The sequence below is a fragment of the Eupeodes corollae genome, chromosome 1, assembly GCF_945859685.1.
Source record: "Eupeodes corollae chromosome 1, idEupCoro1.1, whole genome shotgun sequence".
In the NCBI taxonomy this organism is placed as follows: domain Eukaryota; kingdom Metazoa; phylum Arthropoda; class Insecta; order Diptera; family Syrphidae; genus Eupeodes; species Eupeodes corollae.
The window spans coordinates 161,857,668-161,883,611 of record NC_079147.1 but is presented as its reverse complement, the minus strand read 5'-3'; the positions used below and the strand labels follow the sequence as shown (position 1 = coordinate 161,883,611).

At 35.5% G+C, this 25,944-nt stretch overlaps 2 protein-coding genes across 2 annotated transcripts; both read right to left on the bottom strand.

Moving 5' to 3' along the window:
* Window positions 1-4,402: 4,402 nt before the first annotated feature.
* LOC129939123 (uncharacterized) lies at window positions 4,403-8,588 on the bottom strand. Its single transcript, XM_056047000.1, has 5 exons — window positions 7,221-8,588; window positions 6,547-7,152; window positions 6,304-6,436; window positions 4,736-6,240; window positions 4,403-4,658 (listed from the first exon to the last, which is right to left on the bottom strand). The coding sequence occupies exons 1-5, from the start codon at window positions 8,287-8,289 to the stop codon at window positions 4,498-4,500; spliced, it is 3,474 nt and encodes a 1,157-aa protein (XP_055902975.1). The 5' UTR covers window positions 8,290-8,588; the 3' UTR covers window positions 4,403-4,497.
* A 6,242-nt stretch (window positions 8,589-14,830) lies between these two features.
* LOC129942598 (uncharacterized) lies at window positions 14,831-24,682 on the bottom strand. Its single transcript, XM_056051614.1, has 3 exons — window positions 24,349-24,682; window positions 23,868-24,021; window positions 14,831-15,498 (listed from the first exon to the last, which is right to left on the bottom strand). The coding sequence occupies exons 1-3, from the start codon at window positions 24,495-24,497 to the stop codon at window positions 15,136-15,138; spliced, it is 666 nt and encodes a 221-aa protein (XP_055907589.1). The 5' UTR covers window positions 24,498-24,682; the 3' UTR covers window positions 14,831-15,135.
* Window positions 24,683-25,944: the final 1,262 nt, after the last annotated feature.

Sequence of the window (25,944 nt, the reverse complement as noted above, 5' to 3'; positions counted from 1 at the left end):
GCGATATTATGTTCTCTAAAAAAATATATATATGTAATGTATACATAAATAAATGCTTTCCTAGTTTAAAAAGAAAGATCGAATAATTTAAAACAGTATTCATATATTTAAGAATTCAGTTATTCTTTGCTTAAGCTCTTATGTTAAACTTTTATAAGAGAGCATTTCAATAAAACAAGTCAAAGCACGAAGTTGTTAGCATTTTATTTCGTGATAAGTTTTTTTATTCTTTTTAAAATTGCAAGTTAGTAAAATTTTTTGGAATTTTCGAGACTTTTTGATAAAAAAATGACAGTGTTACGAGCGGAAGAGTTTATGCGCACAGCTACGGTTCAAAGCCTTAAGGAAAAAGAGGCTGGAATCCGACCCACATTGTTAACTTCCCATCCCGTCTGTTGATTTGTCTTGCTTAAAAGTTTGTCTATATGTACTCGTATCAATTTTTACCAAATTTGCGTACTATTTTTTGTAGATTTTATTTTTTATGAAAAAATTACTTTTTATATAAAAATTACTGAATATTGAAAACAATATTTTCTGTGAAGTAAAATAAGTTTGAAGCCAATATATTTAATTTTTGAAAAGCTATTTAAGCCAAAAGTAAATTTTTACCAAGTTTTAGTAATGTTTTTTTTTTTGAGTTTTATTTTTTGTAAAAAAACTGTCAATTCGATTTTTTTAAAAAATTTACCACATGTTGAAAACAATATTTCGTATAAGATAAAATCAGTTTTATATTTAAAATAAAAGAGATATTTGAGTCGAAAATCAATTTTTACACATTTTTTTAGGTTTTTATTTTTTGTAAAAAAAAAAACTGTCAATTCGATTTTTCTCAAAATTTGTCCTAATGTTGAAAACAATATTTCTTATTAGAAAAAATTAGTTAGAAGCTATTATCTCAAATTGTTTAAAAGATATTTGAGTCGAAAATCATTTTTTATCAACTTTTGTTAATTTTTTTTCGGTTTTTAATTTTTTGAAAAAAAAACTGTAAATTCGATTTTTTTCAAACTTTAACTGAATGTTGACAACAAAATTTTTGAAAGATAAAAGTAAATTAAATTAAGATGTTCAAATGGTAGATATGTGCATTCAAGAGGACACAAGCGTCCACAGGTTTTTTCTTAAAACCAACCTCTGTCTATCAACTCCTACTCTCACCTCCACGTGGTGAACATCGGGTGCCTAGTACCTCAACTGGAGATTGGGTTCCAACCCCAGTGGAAAGTTGTTGGGGGCAGCAAACGAGAGAGGTGGGGAGAGGTGTTTCCACTAAGGCACCTCTCCTTATCCAGACGGCAGCGGAGGAATTCCCGAGATGGAATCAACGGTGGCGTCTACAGTTCCAGTAAGGTTGAACTACTTAGTGAACACCTTATAGGGCTTCTTCGACTTATTCGGAGCCCAGGCCTGTAAGGAGCGGTTTTATCCGGCTCCCCATCCTTGGAGTTATACTTAGGATCTGGCACTCCAGGTTGGGGGTTGTGCGTCGGGGTGACTTCCTGGCCACGTAAAAGCTTTCAAAGTTGCGAAGCACCAACAAGCCTCGGATACGGACGGATTTACTGTTGACAACCAACGCAAACGAATAAAGGACAACGAACTTCGGATATGCACGTGGAATGTTAGGTCCCTTAACAGACCACGTGCGGCCGAAGAATTAGCGGAGGCCCTAGAACGATATAAAGCAGATATCACCGCCATCCAGGAAATACGATGGGATGGGCCGGGCAAAAAGAGGATAAAAAACTGCGATATCTACTATGGTGACTGCTACTACGAAAACCAACAGCGCTTATTTGGATGCGGATTCGTCATCGGCGCCAGACTTAGGCAAGAAGTCTTGAGCTATAGGTGCATCAATGAGCGCCTCATGACCATACGCATCAAGGCTAAATTCGGCAACATTAGCCTGATATGCGCGCACGCCCCCACAGAAGAGAAAGACGACAACACCAAAGATATGTTCTTCGAGCTCTTAGACAAAACATATGAGCAGTGCCCTAGCTACGATATTAAAATAGTCCTGGGCGATTTTAATGCCAAGCTAGGAAGGGAAGACATCTTTGGTGGAATAATCGGGAAAAACAGCCTGCACGACAACACTTCCGACAATGGATTCAGGCTCATAGATTTTGCTGCGGGCGAAACGTCATGGTAGCCAGTACGCGTTTTCCACACCTCAACATCCACAAAGGAACTTGGACTTCTCCAGATCAATCTACCGTCAACCATATTGACCATATTGCGATCGACGCCAGACACGCTTCCAGCATTATGGATGTACGAACTTTCCGAGGAGCTAACATCGACTCGGACCACTACCTCGTTGTAGCCAGGGTAGCACTTCGGATTTCCAGACCCAAGGCAAAACAGGGAGGTGCTGGGAGAAGATACAACGTCGAACGGCTACAATCGCCAGAGATCGCCAAATCCTTTTCCGACCGAGTGACAAGTAACCTCTCTCGAAGTTCTCTGCCGCCAACACAATGTATCGAAAACCAGTGGCAACATTGCCAAGATGCAATCAGAGAAGCCGCCTCTGAGGTGCTGGGTTTCAAGCAGCCACCAACAAGGAAACCCTGGTTTGATGAGGAATGTCGGCAGGCAAATGCAGCCAAACAACAGGCACGCAAAGCGGCGCTGCATAAAAGGACGAGAGCTGCTCATGAGCTCTATGAGCAGAAGAGGCGAGAGGAACGCCGACTTTTCAGAAGGAAAAAGAGAGGGCATGAGAAGCGTGCGGTCGAAGTTGTTGAGAGGTATAAAAGCAAGAATGAGGTTCGAAAGTTTTATGAACAGGTGAAACGAAATTCACAGGTACATAAACCTAGAACCGAAGGCTGCAAAGACGAAAGTGGAAACATTATAGTGAAACCGCAGTCAATGCTGAGGATGTGGAAGGACCACTTCTGCACAATGTATAACGGCGACGACGAACCGAATACCGCCCTCAGGCAGGATGATGATCCATTCAACATAGACGACGAAAGCCAACAATCCCGTCCTCCCGACTTTGACGAAATAAAGATTGCTATATCTAAGTTGAAGTCTAACAAAGCCACCGGAACAGGTAATTCAAATGTCGAGCTCTTGAAAGCAGCTGGAGATAATTTGGTTCAGAACGAGCACAAACCTATCTGTTCGGAAGAAGCATGTCCGATGAACGGAACCTCAGCAACTATAGAGGCATCAGTCTGCTTAACATCGCCTACAAATGCTTTTCTGCTGTAATATGTGAAAGTGTAAAGCTTATTGTCAATAACCTGATAGGTCATTATCAATGTGGTTTTAGACAGTCGATCAAATATTCACATTATGGCAGATCCTGTCAAAAACCCAAGAACAGAAACAAATCGAAACCCACCATCTCTTCATCGATGTCAAGGCCGCATATGACAGCATCTACAGGGACAAGCTGTATAGAGCCATGTCTAGTTTTGGCATCCCTGCCAAACTCATCCGTTTGTGCAGGATGACCACGAAGAATTCACACTGCTCCTTAAAGGTTGAAAACAACTTAACAGAACCTTTCGATGTAAAAAAGGTTTAAGACAAGGTAATGCGCTGTTATGTGATTTTTTTAACATCGTGCTTGAAAGAATAGTGCAGAGCTCACACGTCAACACTAGAGGCACTATCCTTTCAAAAGTCTCTCCAATTACTAGCATATGCTGAAGACATTGACATTTGACATATTTAGAAGAACTCAGCGTGATGTAAATGTGGCTTTTGTGAGTATTGAGGAAGAGGCGTCAAAAATGGGTTTAACGGTTAATGAGGGCAAAACAAAGTCATGCTGTCGTCAAGAAAGGACCTACAACACCGACGTCTTGGTCAAAACGTCACCATCGACGGACGTAACTTTGAGGTAGTCAAGGAATTCGTCTACATAGGCTCCGCTGTAAACGCAGAAAACAACACCAGCGCTGAGATAAAACTCAGAACAACTCTTGCTAACCGCTGTTTGTTCGGGCTAAGAAAGCAATTGAGTAGTAAAGTCCTTTCTCGAGAGACCAAAGTGTTGCTATATAAGACCCTTATCATTCCCGTCCTGCTATACGGTGCAGAAGCATGGACTACGATAAAAGCGGATGGATGGAAACCAATGTTCCGGCCCAAAATGTCTTTAAATCCACAGCCACAGGACAGCGCAGTAGAGGAAGAAAGCGACTCAAGTGGCGTGCAGAAGTGGAAACTGACCTCACCCAACTTAGAGCGTGAAACTGGAGACATCTAGCTAGGGACCGAGCTAGATTGAAAGTTTGTTAGGTGAGTGCAAGCATTTTCTCAGTGACCACCAAAGAATTAGTACGCCTAAGATACTAAGATTAGTTCAAAATTGGTTTAGATATTTCAATGCGGAATTTTTGAGAAAATTATAAAATAAAACAAATAATTTAACCGTATAACTAAATATTTATATTCATTCAAATACAAAATAACATGATCCATAGCTTTGCTACAAGTTCATTCGACCAAATGTTTAAAATTTTAAGACAACAATATTTGTTGTTTCTTTTTGTGCATCATTGCATTTATCTTTGCAATTGACTTCATTGTCTCCAATTCTTTTATAAAGCTTGCCAAAACATCCTTTGTTTCTTCTATGTCGGCCGATTTCATATCGGGAAGGTTGTCTGCTGCTTCCAGCTCTGCAAAACAAAAAAAAACAGAAAAAGAACCTAAATAGTTTGTTATTCTAAATAAAAGTTTCTTTATTCGTACGAACCATTAACTTGCGCTTCGATGTCATCTAGTCTAGTCAAGACTAAGTTCTGTTGAACTTTAATATGTTCCAATAATCGATGCTGGCATTCGACGGGGTCAATAGGCGCCTCTGGCTGTGGTATGTTCGGTTCAATTTTTATTTTTTGTGCTTCTGTTGGAGTTGTTGGAATTTTATTGACGTCTTTCATCTCCACATCATCATCTTCCAATTTGATACTTTCATTCTCCATCTTTACAACCTCCTTCGTCACAGGATCCCATCGTTTCTCCCAGAGATACATCTTTGGATGATCCTTATTCCCTGCAATATTGATCTTAACCTGAAGACTGTGTAGGAATCTTTTGAGCTCTGATAGATTTCCAGCGAGGGTGTGACTCTTCTTCAGAATTTCAAAGCGCTCTGGATGCATGGGATTTGCTTCGTGGTAGTTAGCCGCTGGCAGTTTTCCTTCATACATCCAATCCTGATCATGAACATACTTGCGACTTTCTCGACCACATTGCGGATTACTACAAATTACGCAAATGTACTTATCAGGGACATCGCTTTCCTTTTCAATTCCATTGCACGTTCCATGCTGCCAACATAAACAGAGCTCACACTGAATCATTAGTCCGTCTTCTTCCCCATAATTACACAAACAGTTTATGATTTCCTCCTGTCTCATTCGAACAATTTTAATAAGCTCCCCATTTTCTTTGATATATTGAGGAGTCTCTGTGGGATCTACGAAGCTACTCAAACTACCATCCGTGGTAGTTATTGGCTCATTCGCAGCTGCAACTGGAACGGGTTTCGCTTTCTTTACTACTGCTGCTGCTGGAGTTGCTGTTGTTGGAGCACTTGCATTACTTGTCTTATCCGGAGTACCAGTCAAAGAGTTACGGCTATCTTCAAAGTCAGTTGTTCCAAAACTTGTATCAAAAGAAGATGCCAAGGCTGGGGGTGGAGGTGGGGGCACAATTGCAGAAGGTGTTGAAGTGAGATACTTCTTTGTAGTTCTCTGTCGATTGCTTTTTCTTGCCCCGGGATTAGATACTTTTTTAGTAACTGATAATTTTGACTTTTTCGGTGCTGGTGGGAGGATTGCAGCTTCAGCAATAGCCTCTGTTGCCGTCACCGCTGCTGGTAACACATCAGAATCACTCCCTTCCATTTTAACAATGGTATCACCTGTGACTAAGGAGACGTCTGATTCTAAGACTGATGAATCTAATGTTGAATTTGCTTGGATAGTAGAATTTAAGTTTTCAGATTCTTCTGCTGGTGTCACCACTGAGGACGTGTCGTCTGGAACTATTTGATGAATTGGTGATGCCATAGCGGGCACAGTTGCAGTGCTGGCACTTGATTTACGATGAGAACGCGATTGAAGATCGATTTGATGCATTTTAGCAAAGAATTGCTGATTGGGAATTTGATTCTTTGGTTGAGGTTCTGTTTCAGGTAGCCCAATGGTTCTTTTGAGAGCTAGATCTTGCATATTTGGACACTCACCAAGAAGCCTTGAAAGAAAATATTTTGAAGTTAAATAGAATTAAATTTTATTATAATAAATCGTCGTTTACTTGATTAGGTCTTGATGATAGTGTTTGACATGAATTTGTAAATGATTTTCTTTTCGGAAGTTCTTGAAGCAACCGGTTTGTGGACACCGGAATAGATTATCGATAATCTCAACCTTTAGGCCACCAATATAAGCTGTAAAAGAATATGTATGTGTAGGTTTTGTTTCTATAATCGAATGTAATCGTAAATTTTTGACATGAAACCACATGTTTACATTGATCTAAAAGTGTTTAAATTCTTACCGAAGCCATCCTCCAAAGGCTCCAATACTGGTGGAGCAACCTTTTCGGGTGTCATACATTCTTGTTTAATTTCTGCTTCATTCATAACAGTCTCAGTTGCCTTGGGTGCTGGAGGTGGTGTCATCAATTCTATTGGAGGAACGAGCGTAGCAACTGGGGTCTCAATCAAGGAAGTTGTTGAAATGTCCATTGTGCTGCTTGGTGTTGGACTTGCCAATGGAGCAGCTGTCGGTTTTGGTGGCGGTTTATAATCCGGAGTATAGACGTAGGCATTTATGTCCTTAGCACGTCGTCTATGAATACTAAAATCATACACATCCGGATTGTATACTTGGCCAGCATCTTCCAGTGCTTGTTTTAAGTCTGCTTTAGATCGGAATCTTTTTCCAGCTGGATTGACCAGAATAACATCCCATTTGCCGAGTACATTTGATCGCTGGTACATATGTTTGACCCAATTTGGCGGAAGCCGCCAATCATCGACTATTACTGTAGGTTTCTTATGTTCCCCAATAAGAAGGAAACCTTCCCTACCGATTGGTTGATCGTTAACCCAGTGACACGTCCATTCACCATCTTGTGGTACTTCTGGTAGATTCAGCGAAGCTGTAAGAAGATTTTAGAATGATATCGAATCGTATCAGAAATGAGCTTTGAAGGTAGGTACTACTTACGGAGATCTAAGGTGTCCATTGAAATGAGTGGCCAATCCTTTCGTGGTGACTTCTTCGACTTTGTTGACTTTGGTGTACTTTCGGCAGCACCAACAGGTGATTCTGCAACCATCGTTTTTTCATGCTTAACAACTGACTTTGAAGGTTTAGCTACTTTATCCACAACTGATGGAACTGATGGACTCACTTTAGTAGGGACCGTTTTGATTTTACCCATATGACTACCCCGAACAGTCTTAACAAACCCATCCTCGAAAAGAACTTCATAAAGATCATCGCCAAGAATCTTTTGCACAGTTGCTGGAAATTTACGCGAGCCAGTCCAGCGAGCAAAGCATTTTTCGTCAATTAAAAACAACGGTGGCGGCTTAGCAGAGGCTTTTTGTCGCAATCGGGGGCTATTCATAGGAATCCACTCCTCGGATTCGGCGCGCTTCGATTTACCAGATTTTTCGAACTTTATCAAAACCTCCCGATCGTCATTGTCTACCTCGACTACCTTTCCGGAATGCCATTGCCCATTTATCTCTTGAACTTCTAAACGCACTCCAGGAGTGAAGACAAGCGGTGCGTCTATCTTCAAGGGCGCCGGTGGGGGACTTGCTATCGAGGATTCGTCCGAACGTGACGATTTTCGTTTAGATTCTTTTGGAGTGATACCAGCCGCTCGATTCAGTTTGTCTGTCTCAGCCATGATCGATGCGATGGTGGCTTCGACACTAGAAGTAGTTGCGGCTTCATCGGTCACTTCACTATTCACTCGACTCACAGGCGCAGAGCCTACACTACTAGAACTAGAATCATTCTTCTTCCAAGTAAACACAGTAGGTATGGAGCCAGCTTTGAGTAGAAACTTTCCATTCTTGATAGGCTGAAAGTCTGCGCGTCTGAAATGGCGAGAGCATACCAGAATATTCTTTGTAATATTTTTATCCCCGGGAATGTGGCAGTTTTCAATCCAGATTTCTCTTGTTTTTGAATCAAAGGGGAATGAATGAAAAGTAACACCCTTATGTTCTGGCACTGAAGATTTTGACTCGCAACCTTCAATAACACAGCGACGAACCATAGTTAAAATAAATCGCGTTTATTTTCCAACTCAAGCCGATATTGTGAAATGCATTTACTGTTTAAATTCACAACAATAAATAGCTTTCTTTTAATTAGGTTTTTACTTCACTTTATTCTTTATTGTTTCGGTTTTGGTTAATGCGTTATTTATTAGCAACAAATCTAATTTGTATAAATTGTTTTGCGCGGAAAATTTATTTATTTGATAACAAAATACAAATAACGATTGCAACACAGAGCAAAAGTACTAAGGCAGCCATCACTCCAAACACACGAACGTTGCATTACCGACTGATTGGCAAAGTGGCGTGGGATATGTCAAAGCACTGTCGGTAAATAAGTGTCTTACAATTGACTTCTAAGAGATGATAGAAGAAAATGTTGTGGTGAAAAAAGAAAGTTTGGAAGAAATTAAATATAGTATTTGCTAGTTTTTTAATTTTTTTTTTTAAATTAAAGTAGTCACATAGGTTTAAGTAAGAATTGAAAAAGAATATGTGCAGGATGTGCAGCATAGAGGAAATATATTATCGATTTCTTATAGTTTTAATAAACATACAAAACAATATACAACTTACCCAGCGGTGTCTGGAAAGAGATCCTGAAAGAATCCTCTATCAGCTAGAGCCAAGTTACGTTGGGAAATACATCTTCGGATATGATGAAGGCACTTTTTAGATCGATGAAATAGTTGACTCTGGATCATTTTGTATGAAATTATTTATATAATATAGATAAAACAGTTAATTAGGAGTACTATTAACAACTTTGTTTTTATTAATTTTCACTTTTGTTTTGATTTATTTAAAATTTAAATCGCAGAAATTGTATTTTGTTTTCTTTTTAATTTTCGTTGTCAAAATACTTACCTCGCTGTTGACCTGTCAAAACTGTGTACAACTCAAATTGGGCCACGTTCGCATTGCAGTTCTGGGGTGTGCCTATACTTTCGGCATGATTTATTCTGTTTTTAGCTAAACTTTTCATAAAAATCATAGAATTTGTTTGCCAAAAGCAGTTAAATATTATTTTTAGCACTGTTTTCACTAAAAAGAAGTTGCAAAATTAATTTTTCTTAAAATATTGCATTAATTTTTCAATTTTTGAATTCAACGGATCTCTTTTTTAAACGGCTGAGTTCACCACATAGTTTTTTCCCCCGCGGTTAAGCAATGTGGGCACAAATTCCATAACAACTACATTCAAAATGCTTATCCTTATGGACAAAATCCTCGCAATTTAGCTTGTAGGCCGAAAGAGAGCAAACCCATTAAGTCGGGACTCTAGATAATATATTTCCTCTATGATGTGCAGTATGCACTTGTTATTTGACGGGTTTAGATATAAAGTAGTATTCACATGAGCGCCACCAACGAACGACGAATGAATTACAAAATGTAAGTTTATATACGTTTGAAGACATATTTCCACAGAAATTCTTAACAAAACGATAGCAATATAGTTTCCATTTGATTTATGATACATACTTTTACTTTTCATTATAATATATTAATAAATTTAAGAAAAAAATGTATTCGTCGCGAAAAAAATTAAAGTTGATACGAACTGTCAAACTTTATTCGCGTTCCACATTATCCACACTCTCAACGAATAAAATAATCGCGCGTACTTAACCTACAAAATCATTCTTGTTTTGGTTTCGGTATGGTGAATGATGTTCGGCTGTGGCTTCATTCGCGACGAATTAAAAACTCATGTGAAAGAAACGCCAAAATCGACGAATATTCGTTCATTCGTTGGTCGTGCTCATGTGAATAATACTTAATGGAGACTAAACTAAAATGAAGCTTAAAACGTTGTTATTTTTTTTTGGAAAAAAGTGAAAAATAAATACAACATCCGCAGTAAAATGACTTCCGATAAAAGATTGAAATTTTATTCAAAACTTTAAGGATATCAAACTTGTGTTTATCTTTTTTGTGAATGTTTTTTGATGTTTTTTTTCAATAATCAATGTCCTTCTTCAGTTATTGAGTAAACGCCAAAAATACAAATCCAAAAATATATTTTAGTTTCTGAGAAAATTGGAAACAATTACTCATACTATACTATTTTCAGTCTTTTTCAATTTTTTTCTAGGTGCTTATGACCTTTGGTATTAAGCAGTATTCACATAAGCGTGAGCAATGAATGACGTTTGAAGACATATTTCAACACAAATTCTTAACAAAACGATAGCAATATACTTTTAATTTGATTTATGATGCATACTTTTACTTTTACTTTTCAATATCATATATTAATAAATTTATGCGTCGTGAAAAAATAGTAGTTCATGCGAACTGTCAAACTTTATTCGCGTTCCACATTACCCACACTCCCAACGAATAAAATAACCGCGTGTACTTAACCTAAAAAATCATATATAAATATATTTCTCTATGAGTTTAACTATGAATGGCTAGCTTCTTCATAATAGGGATACTGTACGATTTCAAAATAACTGGATTAACTTCTTTTGAATCCACATCCCATCTCTATCATCCATTATACAAGCTACAATGAATAATTACCTACCCTGTAAATGTTTAGGTATACTTTACTGCATCTGTCACCTCGCAACTACCAAATTTAAAATGTATTTTGTACAAAAAAGAGAGAGGTTCTCTTCAAATATCATTAGCTGTGTTACAGACCTAGTTTCCAACAGTTTCAAACTTAGTCCGGTATTACACAGCGAATGTATTTAATGCGTATTAAAAAGCTGTTTCGTTTTGAAGTGTCATTCGGTTCTACGCACTGCGAACTGTGGATGTTCGCATATTTTGACTTTTCTTTCACATGAGCTTTATTTCTATTCGCAAACAACGACGAATTATCTATTTTTAATTACCCTCTTGAACAAACAAAACAAGAGTGGTATAATTTTGATGTTAAATTGAGCGCGAACAATTTATTCGTTGCATTGTGGATGGTATGTGGAATGCGAATAAAGTTTGACAGTTCGTAGCCACCACACTGCAATTCGTTACTACCAAATTTGTTTTTACAAAATGGTCTTGTTTTAGAAAACACAATGCAAATTTTAATTTAAATTTTTAAATTAAGCTTTAAAACAGCTTTAATTTTTTGATGTCCCTTTAAATTTGTAATCGAAAACACAGAACTAGATAGTTTTATGTTGTCTTGTTTCAAATTACTAAAACTACTTTTCTATGCATTTTTTAATTGTTGAGTATTAATGTAAGCTTATTTACATAAATTACAATGCCACCATTATGTAAAGTGCTACATATGTACGTAAAGATTTCATATTAATTAGAACTGGCCCAACTCAATTTTTGTAGTTACTTGAACTTACTTATTTATAAATAATATACCTACGTGTCCGGGTATTAGTAGGAATTTCATGAAATTAGATCTTGCATACTAGTAAAACGTAACATTAATGTATTTTTACTTCATCAATTCAGTGACAAAGATACCACCGTAGCTAGGCTGGAAACAACCAAAGGAAGTTTCTGGATAATGTCGGCGTATCTTGGCCCTCTCTCATGGAAAACCCCTTGAGAGAATCGTCGCTGAAGCGGAAAGACAAAGGATCCGCCTAATTACTGGGAGCGATGTTAACGCTCATCACACGGTATGGGGAAGTACGAATATCAACGACAGATGTGAGTCTCTTTTTGATTATATTCTTAGTAATGTTGGAAACGAACCAACCTTCATCACTAAAACTCGACAAGAAGTCCTAGACATAACTCTTGTCTCAGATATTAAAAACCATATGATCTTGGATTGGAAAGTATCCCAAGAACACTCGTTCTCTGACCATAGATATATCCAGTTCAATATCAATGTGGATGAAAACCCGAGTCCATTGACTTTTCGAAATTATCGGAAAAATATGGGCTTCATACAAGAAGTCATTACAAAGTTTACTAAAACCTAGTCCTTCCTCTAATGCTAATGAACTTGACAACAAAGTCAATGACCTCACCTCAGCTATGAACACATCGCTAGAAATTGCTTGCCTACTTAAACACATAAGAGTAAAGATGATACCACAATGGTGGGCCTCAGAGCTTGACTCGCTCAGAGAAGAATGCAGGAAACTTTTCAACCGAGCCAAAGCCGCAAGACTTGCCTCTCATTGGAACTCTTACAAAGAATTCCTAAGAATTTACAAGAAGGCACTAAGGAAATCTAAACGATCTTCTTGGGAATCCTTCTGTGACACGATAGAAGAAACTTCTGAAGCCTCTTGGTTACGGAAAATTCTATCAACGAATACAGCGATGCCAAACTGCTTGAAAAAAGGCTCCTCGATAAATTCAAGTAATGAATCGCTGAACTTACTACTGGTAGTTCTCTTACCGAAACTTGCAACGGTTATATACGTTTAAGTCCCAATACAACATATCCACAAGGTCTGATCACAAGTGACAAGCTACAATGGGCTCTCAACAGCTTTAAACCATTTAAAGCTGCAGGACCAGATGGAATAATACCAGCTGAGTTACAAAAGACTTCTGACATAATTGCACCAATCCTTGAGGCAATTTTTACCAGCTGTCTTTACCTGGTCATGTTCCCTCGGCATGGAGAGAAATTAAAGTTGTTTTTATACCTAAAGTAAGTAAATGCTCGCAAGTCAATCCTAAAGATCTAAAACCTATAGGTCTATCATCATTCCTTCTTAAGACCTTGGAATGATTGATTGATATTCATTTAAGGCAAGTATCGATACAAGACTTCTGTCTTCGTCTTAACATGCCTACTGTAAAGGTAAATCGGTGGAAACAGCGTTACACACTTTAGTACGCAACGTCGAATATTCTCTCCATCATAAAGAGTTCACTATGGTTGCTTTCCTTGACATCGAAGGTGTCTTTAACAACGTGGACACATCTGCAATCACATCTGCACTAACATCTCATAACGTAGAGAGTTCGCTTCGGGAGTTGATTCATCTAATACTGACTAGCGGAAGACCAAATCAAAACTGGGCAACTTTTCTGGCAGACGATTTGTTAGTAGAGGGACACCGCAAGGTGGTGCTTCATCCCCTCTCCTGGACACCTTACTTTACCTATCACCTCTTGACATTTTAAACAAACAAATAGCTGCAAGATCTGCTATTCTGGTACAGTACAGCCCATCCTACCACGTTTTCCACGTACTCGCAAACCAATCGCTACTTGTAAACTGTTGCTAATGCAAGACGCTGTGAGAAGGGCAGGCACCAGATGGAACAACATCACCACTTGTCAAGTCACAAAAAACATCTGGCCAACACTGGATTTAAAACTTTTAAAGTGCTTGCTATCTCTAAGCAGATCACATATAAGCTCGATAATAGGTGTCATAACCGGACACTGTCTAATAGGAAAGCACCCCACGAGACTAGGTGTATTCTCAAATGACTTTTGCAGAAGTTGTATGGACGAGAAAGAGGAAGAAACGGTTCTTCATCTTCTCTGTACATGCCCTGCTCTGGCTCGAAAACGCAAGAATTTTCTAGGAGAATTCTTTTTTTAACGATCTAAATCATATCGGTATAATCAGCCTCTCACGTTTCGTAAGGGACTCAAACTGGTTTCATTGAGTTTAGGAGGTAGCCTCAAGATTCATGTTTTATCACAAAGCCATTAAACTAGCCTAAGTGTGTCCGTTTCCATCTTGGACAGCCACTTCAACCTAACCTTATCTAACCTAACCTTACTCTGCTGGCTGCTTATGGGTATACAAACAATATTTTCCTCTCGCTCCTTTGAATCTCTCCACTTGGCGACACTAAAGCCAACAATGCGGAATGTGGTCGCCCAAAAAGATTCTGCTCATAAAAGTACTATAATTTTCATGTACAAAGAGACAACTCAATCCTAAAAAAGTGTAATACTGGTAATCAATATTAATTGTTTGTATCTTTACTATTCCTTTATAGTACCCGTGGCATGATGGCTATTGCGTTGTACTTTCATGCCAGAGTTCTTGGGTTCAATCCCTGCATGTGCCATCTAAAGTTAGTTTCACAGGTACTGCCTCTGGCGAGGAATTGACAAGTCCTCCAAGAGTAATACTTGTCACGAAAAGTGTTTTCTCAAATTACTCGTAGCTGTTCGGATTCGGCTTCAAACTGTGAGTCCCTCCATTCCTGACAACATTACTCGCACACAGGAATGGATGAGAGTTGTAAGTCACTAGGTGTTCTCATCGGATTGTTCTGCCACTTTATTATTTATTCAGTGTTGATGAAAATTATTTTTAAAAGGTTTTTCAAAACGCTTGCTGTCAACAACAAATGCCATTTTCTTGGATCTCACCTAAATGTAAAAATGAAAGAAACGGCATGTAGTTGCATTATCAAAGATTAAAATCGGTTCTGCTAACTTTATGAAAGGCAAGAAAAACTGAGACTTATAATTAATTTTGAATTCGACCTTCCGCTCGAGTACATTTTTTAAAATATTAAACACAGAATTTCGATTTGATTGTTTTTTTTATTTTAAAAACATAAATTATTTTTTTTTAAAACAATATTATAAATAAAATTAATAAAATGAAAATTAAAAACGAAAATTCTATGTACTTAAATTACATTTCTTCTTCAAAAATTAATATACGAATTTTAAAAATGTATTCGTTAGTTCTTATGCGAGCATATTAAATCTTATAACTAATTTCGAAGAATAACTCAAGTTAGCACAATAAGAAAGAAATCAATTACAAAATAACTTAAAAACATTAGAAGATTAACATCATTTTTGGTATGCTCTAAACATTTGTTTCTCTTTTTCAACTACAGAAATGTTTTGAATATTATACATATTGTTAAATATTTATAGTTGTACAACTTCGTTCGCAAAAATGCGTTTGGTTCTTAAACTCGAAGATTTGGATTTGTGTAACGAACATATTTCAAAAGAGCATCGTTCTCTTCACACACAAATGGCTTCTTGTGATGGCATGCAACATCGTGCCAGTTAACTCCGTCATTGTAAAATTGATTCAATAGACCTAAGCAGTTTTCGGGTGCACCGCCTTGCTTCAATTCACGGTTGTCTGGCTGCGGCAAGCCAATTCCACCAGTTGGTGACCAATCACCCTGTTGGCGTTCGGTAGTTGGAGCGAGTTTTTGTAGAGTAGCTGTCCAGAACCAACCGTTGACTGAAGTTGGTTGAAGATCTGGGCGTTCACAGCCCTTAAAATCGCAAATTCGACCACTTGTCCAGATGTATTTAACCTGTAAAAAAAAACAATTATTATTGAAAGGTCTTAAGGAATGGGTTCCATAAATAATGAGGTATGACAGATATTTATGAATGATATAATAAAAGCAACAAGAAATCAGAATAAAGACCAGCGTTCCTATTTTTCAAAAAGAACAACTCTTAGTTTTAATAGTTTCAGTTTCATCTCACCCTAAGTACCCAATTGTTAATTAGCCCTATCATGAATTCCATCGTAATCGGAAATTTTTACGAATCCCGAAAAACTGTATCATGAAATCCGTTCGTAGTGGAAAATCTCATACAATTTTGCATTACGAACGGATTTCATGATACAGTTTTTCGGGATCCGTAAAATTTTCCGATTACGATGAAATTCGTGATAGGGCTGAATATCCTTAAAACATGCAGATCTTGATTTAGCACAGGTTTTCATACTTGCAAATGGCAATAAGGACTCTAATAAAGGGCTTTAACAACATCTCCAAAATGAAGAAACCGAATGGATGATTTGGGAAGCTCTTTTCATAAGAAGAATTATTCTTAAAAGATTTGTCAATACCCGTAAAAAAAACCATAGGTGGCACAGGCAGAGATTATACCTAAGACCTCTACTCCTAGTTAAATTTAATGTCATTTGTTTAGCAGCACATCGAGACCAAGGCAAAATAAAAAGATGCTGGGATGCGACCCACACTGATAACTTCTCATCCCGCCTGTCGATTTGTCTTGCTTAAAAGTTTGTCTATATGTATTAATTTTTACCAAATTTGCGTAATATTTTTTGAAGATTTAATTTAATTGAATATGGAAAATAATATTTTCTGTGAAATAAAATAAGTTTGAAGCCAGTATTTTTAATGTTTGAAAAGCTATTTTTACAGATTGTTGTTAAATTTTTTTGAGGTTTTAATTATTTGTAAAAAAAACTTTTAGTTTGATTTTTTTTTCAAAATTTTACTGAATGTTGAAAACAGAATATTTTGAAAGATAAAAGGTGTTAAAGCCAATATCTCAAAGTTTGGACAAGATATTTGAGTCGAAAATCAATTGTTACCAAGTTTTATAAATTTTGTTTTGGTTATTATTTTTTTGTAAAAAAAAACTGTCAATACCATTTTTCTCAAAATTTTTCCAAATGTTGAAAACAATATTTCTTATAAGTTAAAATTAGTTGGAAGCCATAATCTCAAAGTGCTAAAAAGATATTTGAGCCAAAAATTAATTGTTACCAACTTTTATAGATTTTTTTTAAAGTTTTTATTTAAAAAAAAAAAACTGTCAAATTCGATTTTTCTCAAAATTTTCCTGAATATTGAAAACAATATTTTTCAATAGATAAAAGTAGTTTGAATCCAATGTCTCAAAGTTTTGACAAGATATTAACGTCGAAAAACAATTTGTACACATTTTTTTTAGGTTTTTATTTTTTTGTAAAAAATTTAAATTTCATGTTTTTCAAAAATGCTTTTAATGTTAACAAAAGTATTTTTAAAAGATAAAAGTAGTTTAAAGCCAATATCTCACAGTTTTGAAAAAATATTTGAGTCGAAAATCAATTGTTACTAACTTTTATAAATTTTGTTAGTTTAGGTTTTTATTTTTTATAAAAAAACTGTCAATTCGATTTTTCTCAAAATTTTACCGAATGTTGACAACAATATTTTTATAAGATAAAATCAGTTTAATGCCAATGCCTCAAAGTTTTGAAAAAATATATATGTCGAAAAACAATTTTACCAAATTTTTGTTAAATTTTGTTTAGGTTTTTAATTTTTTGTAAAAAAAATGTCAATTCCATATTTTTAAAATTTTACTGAATATTGAAAACATTATATTTTGACAGATACAAGTTGTTTAAAGCCAATATCTCACGTTTTGAAAAGATATTTGAGTCGAAATCAATTGTTACTAACTTTTATAAATTTTGTTTGGGTTTTTATTTGTTTGTAAAAAAAAACTGTCAATTCGATTTTTCTGAAAATTTGTCCTAATGTTGAAAACAATATTTCTTATAAATTAAAATTAGTTGGAAGCCATAATCAGAAATTAAAAAAAGATATTTTAATTTGAAAAACAATTTTTACCAACTTGTGTTAAATATTTTTTAGGTTTTTATTTTTTGTAAAAAAACTGTAATCCGATTTTTCTCAAAACTGTTCAGAATGTTGAAAACAATATTTCTTATAGGATAAAATAAGTTTGATTCCATAATCTCAAGTTTTTCAAAACATATTTGAGTCCAAATTCAATTTTTATCAACTATGAGTATTGTTTTTTAAGGTTTTTATTTTTTATAGAAAATACTGTCTATTAGATTTTTCTCAAAATTTTATCAGATGACAAAAACATCTTTCTTCGTTGCACAAAATTGTTTTGGAGATGAAATCATATTTTTGTCGTAAAATTTTCGAGGTGACAAATTCTTTTGTTCAGTTTTTTTGATTTTTAAAAAACCGTTGTTTGGAATTTTTTATAAAAATGTATTTGTTTTGTATCACGTTACAATATAAAGAGTGTCCCAAAATTAACGCAAGATTTGAATTTGCCGCCATTTGTGCAGTGAAGTGTTAGCAATCCTGAACAAAATTTGACAGCTAACAGTATAGGGTTATTAAAAATGGAGCCTTACACGATAGGACAACGTTTCTTCATTATTAAAGAATATTTCAAAAATAGTGAAAGCTTGGCGGCTGCAGTTCAAAAATTTCATACAAAATATGGTCGGAATAGTGTTTTAACTTCGTCAACTGTGAAGAGATTAATTGAAAAATTCATGGAGACTGGATCCGTTGGAGACGCCAAAGACACTGGTCGTCCAAAAACAAGCCGTTCAAATGTGAATGTCGAAGCAGTGCGTGAGAGGAACCTCAATTCGACGTGCGTCGTGGACAAGAATTGCAAATTTCAAGAACCTCTCTACAGCGAATACTCACCAAAGATCTGTGTCTTCATGCTTACGAAATTCAACTAACACAACAATTGAAGCCTAATGACCATGGACAGAGAAGAGAGTTCGTTGAATGGATTATTGAACATCAACAAATGGACCCCGATTTTTCGAGCAAAATCATCCTAAGCGATGAAGCACATTTTCATCTTGATGGCTTTGTCAATCGCCAAAATTGCCGCATTTGGGGTTCGGAGAACCCACATGTGATTGTCGAAAAACAAATGCATCCACAACGCGTGACTGTATGGTGTGGATTTTGGGCTGGAGGCATAATTGGGCCATATTTTTTTTAAAATGATGCTGGCCAAGCAGTGACTGTTACTGGTGCTCGATATCGCGACATGATTACACAGTTCTTTCTGACAAAATTGGATGATATTGATGTGTCCAATATGTGGTTTCAACAAGACGGTGCCACATGTCATACAGCCCGTGAAACAATTGAATTACTGCATGAGACATTTCCAGGTCGTGTACTCTCTCGTTTGGGTGATCAAAATTGGCCTCCTAGATCGTGTGATTTAACACCATTAGACTTCTTTTTATGGGGTTATTTGAAATCTCAAGTCTATGTCAACAAGCCCACAACCACCCGTGCATTAAAGGAGGAGATTCAACGCTGAATCAACGAAATTCAGCCACATTTATGCAGTATGGTCATGGAAAATTTCAACAAAAGAGTGCGCATGTGCATGCAAAGCCATGGAGGCCATTTGTCCGATGTGTTATTCCATACATAATCCTATCTTATGTACTTTACGAGTCAATAAAAATATAACTATCAAAAGACCAAAAACGGCGTTTTCTATTTAATTCAAATCTTGCGTTATTTTTGGGACACCCTTTACAATGTAAGAATTATTTCAAGTCTCTAGTGTCATTGGTTCATGAGATATTTAGGGTTAACCACAATGTTCACCTATTTTTAAACTGCTATGGTAAAAAGAACCACCCACGAAATTTTCTTGAGAGCCCTTTTCATTCATTCATTGTTCATTTTTGAGACAACGTTTTAGTAATGAGAGTAACAATTGATAGTCACGAACATTATTAAATTTTGAAATAATCGTTACATTAGCGGGCGCGTATGTAACCATAATTTCAAAATTTAATTTAATCCAGATTTTCGTATGAGACATCGTTTTCGAGATATTACGAGATTTTCCCATTCTCGATTTTTGTTTGCGAGATATGTATGTATGTTCATTCCAAATTGTTGCTTTCTAGATAATGCTTTTGAGATTTTGACGTAAGCCCATCTGGTCTATTATCTATGTTCGTTGTTGTAATGACTCACATTTCACAATACATTTACATGTTTTTTAATTTTAAAATCATTCACGCACAAAATTAAATTTGGATTTGATCGTGCAGTTATAATTTCCAAGTTTTGCAATCAAAAACGCTCAACGGGGGAAACAAACAAAACAGCCTAATCATTATTAAACTTGTCGCCGAATTTTATTGCAGACGAAAATATAAATGCCTGCTTATAAAGCTAAAACAATTTAACAGAAGCAAAACAAAAATACTAATGTATTCCCACTTTCTCTCTGAACATTATTTAGGCCTTACATATTTGTATAACCAAATAAACAATCAGCTAAGGTGTCAAACCTTAGTGGCATAGCAATGAGCCACACATCGGGCTCTTTTGACTTCTACATTCAATGAGTTATCAACCTGTGAGGCCCGGAGCGGGTTTCGCAGAGGCGCACGACTTCTGAAATCATACAGTCTTTCTGGGCAATTATAAAACAAAACCCTTTATTATGGATGTACTATAATACAAATTGTTATTTTGTTCAGGAACAATTCAAAATAATGTGCATGCGCATTTTCCAAACGAATACAAACACGGCGCGACGATCGTTTGTCTATTTTACTTTTAAGTTAGTCCGTAACTGAGGATTTTGGCGCTCACGTCGTGGTCGCGTTCGTCGCGTCGCGTCGTGGTATACGATTGAATGCAAAGCCTCTGCTCTTTGTTCCACGTAAAGCACTTTCTATTTCGTTTTAATGTAATTTCTGTCTGAGATGGATGGTGTTTTGCCATACCTACTTTGACTATGCACATCTTCCTCGTTGGATCTGGAAATCGATACTTTTGTTGAAGATGGTTAACTCGCATAGTTTGTACTAAGAAGACACATAGATCTTTTTATTCGCATTCAATTAGCGAACAAAAGCAACGGATGTGAGACCTGAAGTGGCCCTGGCCAATGTCGTGCACGAGTTTGCTTCCTGATCTTTTATGGATGATCAACTCATCTCTGTTATTGCAGTCAAAAATACAAACCAACTTCCGCCAAAAAGGAGAAGATTTAAATGGCTTTCACAATTCTTTTGTGTGAGCGTTTAATTATATTTCATTGTGTTTAGACGTTGCAAGATAGACACAAATTAATATTGGGCGCATTTACAAAGCTAGTGACTACGTTGTCAAAATTCAACTAGCTTTGTGAATGAAAAATTGCGCTATAGAGCTAGTCAATCCAGAACTGTCATATTAATGACAAATACAAATATGTCTAAAAAATAAGAAACATTTGTGTTTTCAGAACTTTAAATAGTTTTTTTTTTTTTAATTCAATAAAACCAAATATAAGATTGATTTATATTTGTATTTAAATACCAAAATATTGATTTCATTTTGAATTCTTGTGTACTTCAAGAGCAGCTGATTGTGAAACGTCAAAACCAGTGTGCACTGACTTTGTAGCCGAAATTTGTACACTACGTCAGAGGCGAAATTTCAACTACTTTTGTACTTAGATTTAGCCAATCAGAATCTCTTGACTGGCTTTGTGAATGCGACCATTAATGTACATCTATCGTTCCGTGAGTGCAAGAACTTATGATTTTTAATTTTTTTGTTTTGTTTAAAGGTTTGTATTAGTAACATAAGAAGATCAATAGTAACCGACTCAAGACATGTATTAGTAAAGATATTACTGTCAAAAAATGAATATTAAACTAAATAAATGATAACAAATACATATTTTTTGACATTTTTATTGGCCTGAGGCACCTCTTTTCAATAATTTGCAATATATTTCAAAATAAGACTATAAATCATGCAATGCCCACCGTTAGTAAACCTAATTTGCATAATTTGATGTCAAAAGTTAAAACAAATAAAAATTATGCAAAAACGTCAAGACATAACACTTTATGCAAATAATTATGACACATTTAGTGATTTTGGGTTGCTAAATTTTAATTAAGATGATATTCAAATTTTAAGAGATTAACAGTACGAAATATGTAAGTAAGCAATTTATTAATTGGAATTTCAACACTTTATTAGTTGCTGCTGCACAATTTATATGAGTTATATGAATTATAAGACTTGCGTGCGAATGGGGGCAATTTAATTTGCGTGTATTCAAAAACATATATGGATTGATGAATATTGAATATTATCACGAATTTCGCTAAACAAATTTAATTACTTAGGTTTTTAATTCAAGATGAGGCATGGGAGTTAAACAGTGATAGGTCAAGGTACTTTAGGCTATGTTTCGTAAATTTTAAGTATTAATGCATCGTGATTTTTCAACTTAAACTGAAACTGAAAATGTGCAGAATAATTATAAATGTAAATTAAAAATTTAAATGCTTGGAGAGTTGTTTTTTAACATCGCCAAGTAAGTAAAGTCTTAAAGGCCTTGCACATGAGAGCGAACAACGAATGGTCGAACAAACGTGATTTTACATATTTCAAAAGTTCAATTTCAAACAAAAACGCACTTAAATTATACGAAACCATTTGACACTAATGTTAGCATAATAAAATTTGCATTTTGTTCTCTAAAACAGGAAAATTTTGTAAAAACGGTTTGGTGGTAAAGAATTTCAGTGTGGTTGCTACGAACTGTCAAACTCTATTCGCGTTCCACATACCATCCTCACTGCAAGGAATAAATTGTTCGCGGGCAACTTAACTTCTCTTGTTTTGTTTTTGTGTGAAAGATGAAGGGTGAGAAAAGTTTAAAGAAAAGGGTAATTCATTCGCCGCTATCTGCGAATAGAAATAAAGCTCATGTGAAAGAAAAGTCAAAATATGCGAACATCCACAGTTCGCAGTTCGTAGCTCATGTACAAGATGCTTAAATAACACTTTATAATATGCTTCAAGAACTGTTCCCGCATCTTTTAAAGCACTATTCACATGAGCACGTACAACGACCATATGAAAGAATATTCGTCGATTTTGACATTTGTTTCACATGAGAGTTTTTAATTCGTCGCGAATGAAGTTTGCATTTGACAGTTGTTTTTTTTTATCATTATTGTGTTTTGTTTTGAAAACAAGCGATTGAGAAAATGCAGTCGAAGTCATATTTGTTTCAAAAAAAAGTTATTGGTGTCCTTGTTAATAAACAAAACAAGAAAAAGATTTCATGTGCATCCATTTAATGCAAATCAAAAGTTGAAGGAGAAGAGAAATGGTATTTTAGGTTGAGTACGCACGATTATTTTATTCGTTGCGAGTGTGGATAATGTGGAACGCGAATAAAGTTTGACAGTTCGTATCAACTACAATTTTTTCGCGACCAATAAATTTGTTTTCTTAAATTTATTAATATATAATATTGAAAAGTAAAAGTATGCATCATAAATCAAGTTTTGTTAAGAATTTGTGTGGAAATATGTCTTCAAACGTATATGAACTCACATTTTGTAATTCATTTGTCGTTCGTTGGTCGTGCTCATGTGAATACTGCTTTAATGTTAAGAGTTTAAGAAGATACTCAAGATTATTACTATTATTTGGTGAGATTTAATAATAATTTATTTGAATCAATTGATCTTCAAACGTAATTTATTTGTCGATAAACTGAGCTGTAAGTTTAGACAAAAAGCATTCCACTTGATATTCGTTATGTTATGTTTAAAATTTTCATATTCATTTCCGATAATTTCATTGCCTTCCACAAAATAACATGTAACCGAAAATATAGTTCGCTTTCTTTTTTATTGCTTAAATATGAGTAGGTGTGTTTTATTTCTGATTATGTCTTAAATTTATTATGAATGAATGAATAAAAGTTGAATGAAATTGAGAGTTTTTGAATTTAATGATATACAATCTTAGTTTTATTTATGGGTTGATTTTGAATTTTGAATAAATCGTTTTGATATTCTGTGTCAAATTAGTTTAAAGGTGAGAAATTATAACTCGTTGATGAAATAATTATGTAAGATCATCTAAAATAAACTATCCTGAAATTTATTGTGATTTTATTTAAATTATAAACAACTTTAAATTTTGAACTCGAATTGATTGAAAATATTTCTGGTTAATTACCAATTGAGCTGAATTACATGATCGTTTTACATATACGAGAGTTTAAATTATAGATGAATGAACATTTAGTTATTTGAATGAATAAGGGAGAAAATCACAAGTCTTATTTAACTTACATTTTCGTTAACCACACGGGCTTTGATCCATTCGTTTTCCAAACTAGTTTCTAAGGAAACTGAGTCCATGCATCTTCTGCGGCAGTAGTTTCTGGCAGTCAACCAATCTTCTTCGACACCCTTTAGGCTAGGATCTCTCCACGAGAAAAAGTATCTATATTTATGCAAATAGAGAGAAATTAATTTCAATAAATAATGTTTTTTTTCTTTCTGCATTATTAAACGTTCTAAAATCTAATAACTTTAAGTTAATTGAACTATTTAAAAATAAATTATAGAGTTTCCACACTCCATAAAGCTTGCAGTTTCCATACTGTATGATTTTTTTCAATTATTTCTTCATAGATAGATTTTTTTAAACTTTGATGGTATAACATCTTGAAATCAGTAACAAAGTAAAGTTTATTTTGTGTAATAATGTTTTAAACAAAATCACAAGAACTTGAGGCATTTGGGCTGTTAACAATGATCTTTAACTCACCCTTTGCCATCGGGTGTCTTTTCGTGGATTATCCTCTGTGCGCATAGTTGTGGGTTTGGTGGATCCAGAACACGTCCGTTTGAGAACTGTGCCGTACCAACACTCAACACACTGAATAAACATACACTAGCAATAACGAAAGCTCTCATTTTGTTGTTTGAATATATATTTTAAATTAAAATAAACACCAGAGTGAAGTTATTTATTCTAACAATAAGATACAAAGGCACACTATTTCCAACACTAAAACGATATCAGCACTTAAGAGAGCACCAAACGAAATTGTTATCCGGACGACTCGACCGAAATATATTAAATGACACAACAATTTTTGTGCCTCCCTGCTTTATATATGGACGAAAACGTTTTCCCATCTCCAACTGACAAAACTACTTTACCTTACCTACCTGCGGGTTTTGTATCTGGCGATCGACGCGATGCATGGCATGGTGTCGATGGCTGGTCTGGTATTGGTATGTATTTAGTTAGCTTTGATGGTAGGCTTCTCTTTGGCACGTTAAGTGTTTTTTTTTATAATATTATTATTATTATTTTGTGCTGTTATGTTTGATGCTACCTTGATTTTCAAAGTTCGTTTTGTTTTTCTTTTGTTTTTTTTAACTTGCTTCTTTGGTGCATGTCATGTAATCATGTACATCCGGATAGAAGCGGCGGCGGCGGTGGTGGCGTCAGAGGACCATAACAACAACGGACAATTGGGCTTGCCTTTATTGGAAGTACTCATGGTAAAACTGTCTGCAATGCCACTTGTAATTTCCAACCGTCATCGATCGTCATATTGTTTAAGACATGTTTTCTTTTATAGAGCTGCTTCTGCTGCATGAACTTTAGACCGCTGCTGCACTGCTGCTCGCCCAACGCCCATAGACGATTGATTTTGGGAAATTTTTCTGGTGAAACAAGTCTTTTGGGTATGGCCGGGACCATAGTTGTAATAATGCGATCATTATGCAATAATTGGATTGGTTGTAGGCCACTTATAATCTATGGGAAATACAATTTTCATAGACATAAGACAATGGCAGGGATTATCAAAACAATTCCCGATAATCAGTTCTGCTTTAAGGCGGGACATGACACTATTCATGCTGCGTCTAAGCTTTTTCTGATATCCAGTAGAACAAGTCTATAAGACAATGTATTGGCGTTTGTCTAGTTGACTTGGAGAAGGCCTTCGACACTGTATGGTAAGAGGGTCTGTTAAACAGAATTGGCAGTAGTAAACAACTGTTGTATAAACTTTATGACATGCTTAATGGCACATCTACCAAAATCTTTGATACTAAAAATGGTCTTCCACAGGGAGCGGTTAACTCGCCGATCTTATTCAGCATTTACACCAGTGAGCGATAGCAAGTCTGACTCAGGCAAAAGCGTACACCGACGACCTATGTAATTGAGGTTATCAAGACACTTTTGCAGGGTGACTTCGACAAGATTCAGCAATATTGCGATGACAGCTGAAATCAATATTCAGAAATGCGAAACTATTCTGTTCAGGACTCCACTGTACGGAGCCTCAAGGGATACGAGAAAGAACTGGAAAAATCTAGTGATCGTTGGACCAAATCGACA

Bases quoted from the DNA above. Each gene is read 5' to 3' on its own strand.
- LOC129939123 (XM_056047000.1), bottom strand. From the start codon at position 8,289: ATGGTTCGTCGCTGTGTTATTGAAGGTTGCGAGTCAAAATCTTCAGTG. The intron at 6,437-6,546 runs GTAAGAATTTAA...ATTCTTTTACAG, and splicing joins GCCTTTGGAGGATGGCTTCG to CTTATATTGGTGGCCTAAAG. The intron at 4,659-4,735 runs GTTCGTACGAAT...TTTGTTTTGCAG, and splicing joins CATCGAAGCGCAAGTTAATG to AGCTGGAAGCAGCAGACAAC.
- LOC129942598 (XM_056051614.1), bottom strand. From the start codon at position 24,497: ATGAGAGCTTTCGTTATTGCTAGTGTATGTTTATTCAGTGTGTTGAGT. The intron at 24,022-24,348 runs GTGAGTTAAAGA...GCATAAATATAG, and splicing joins AAGACACCCGATGGCAAAGG to ATACTTTTTCTCGTGGAGAG. The intron at 15,499-23,867 runs GTAAGTTAAATA...TTTTTTTTACAG, and splicing joins CCCGTGTGGTTAACGAAAAT to GTTAAATACATCTGGACAAG.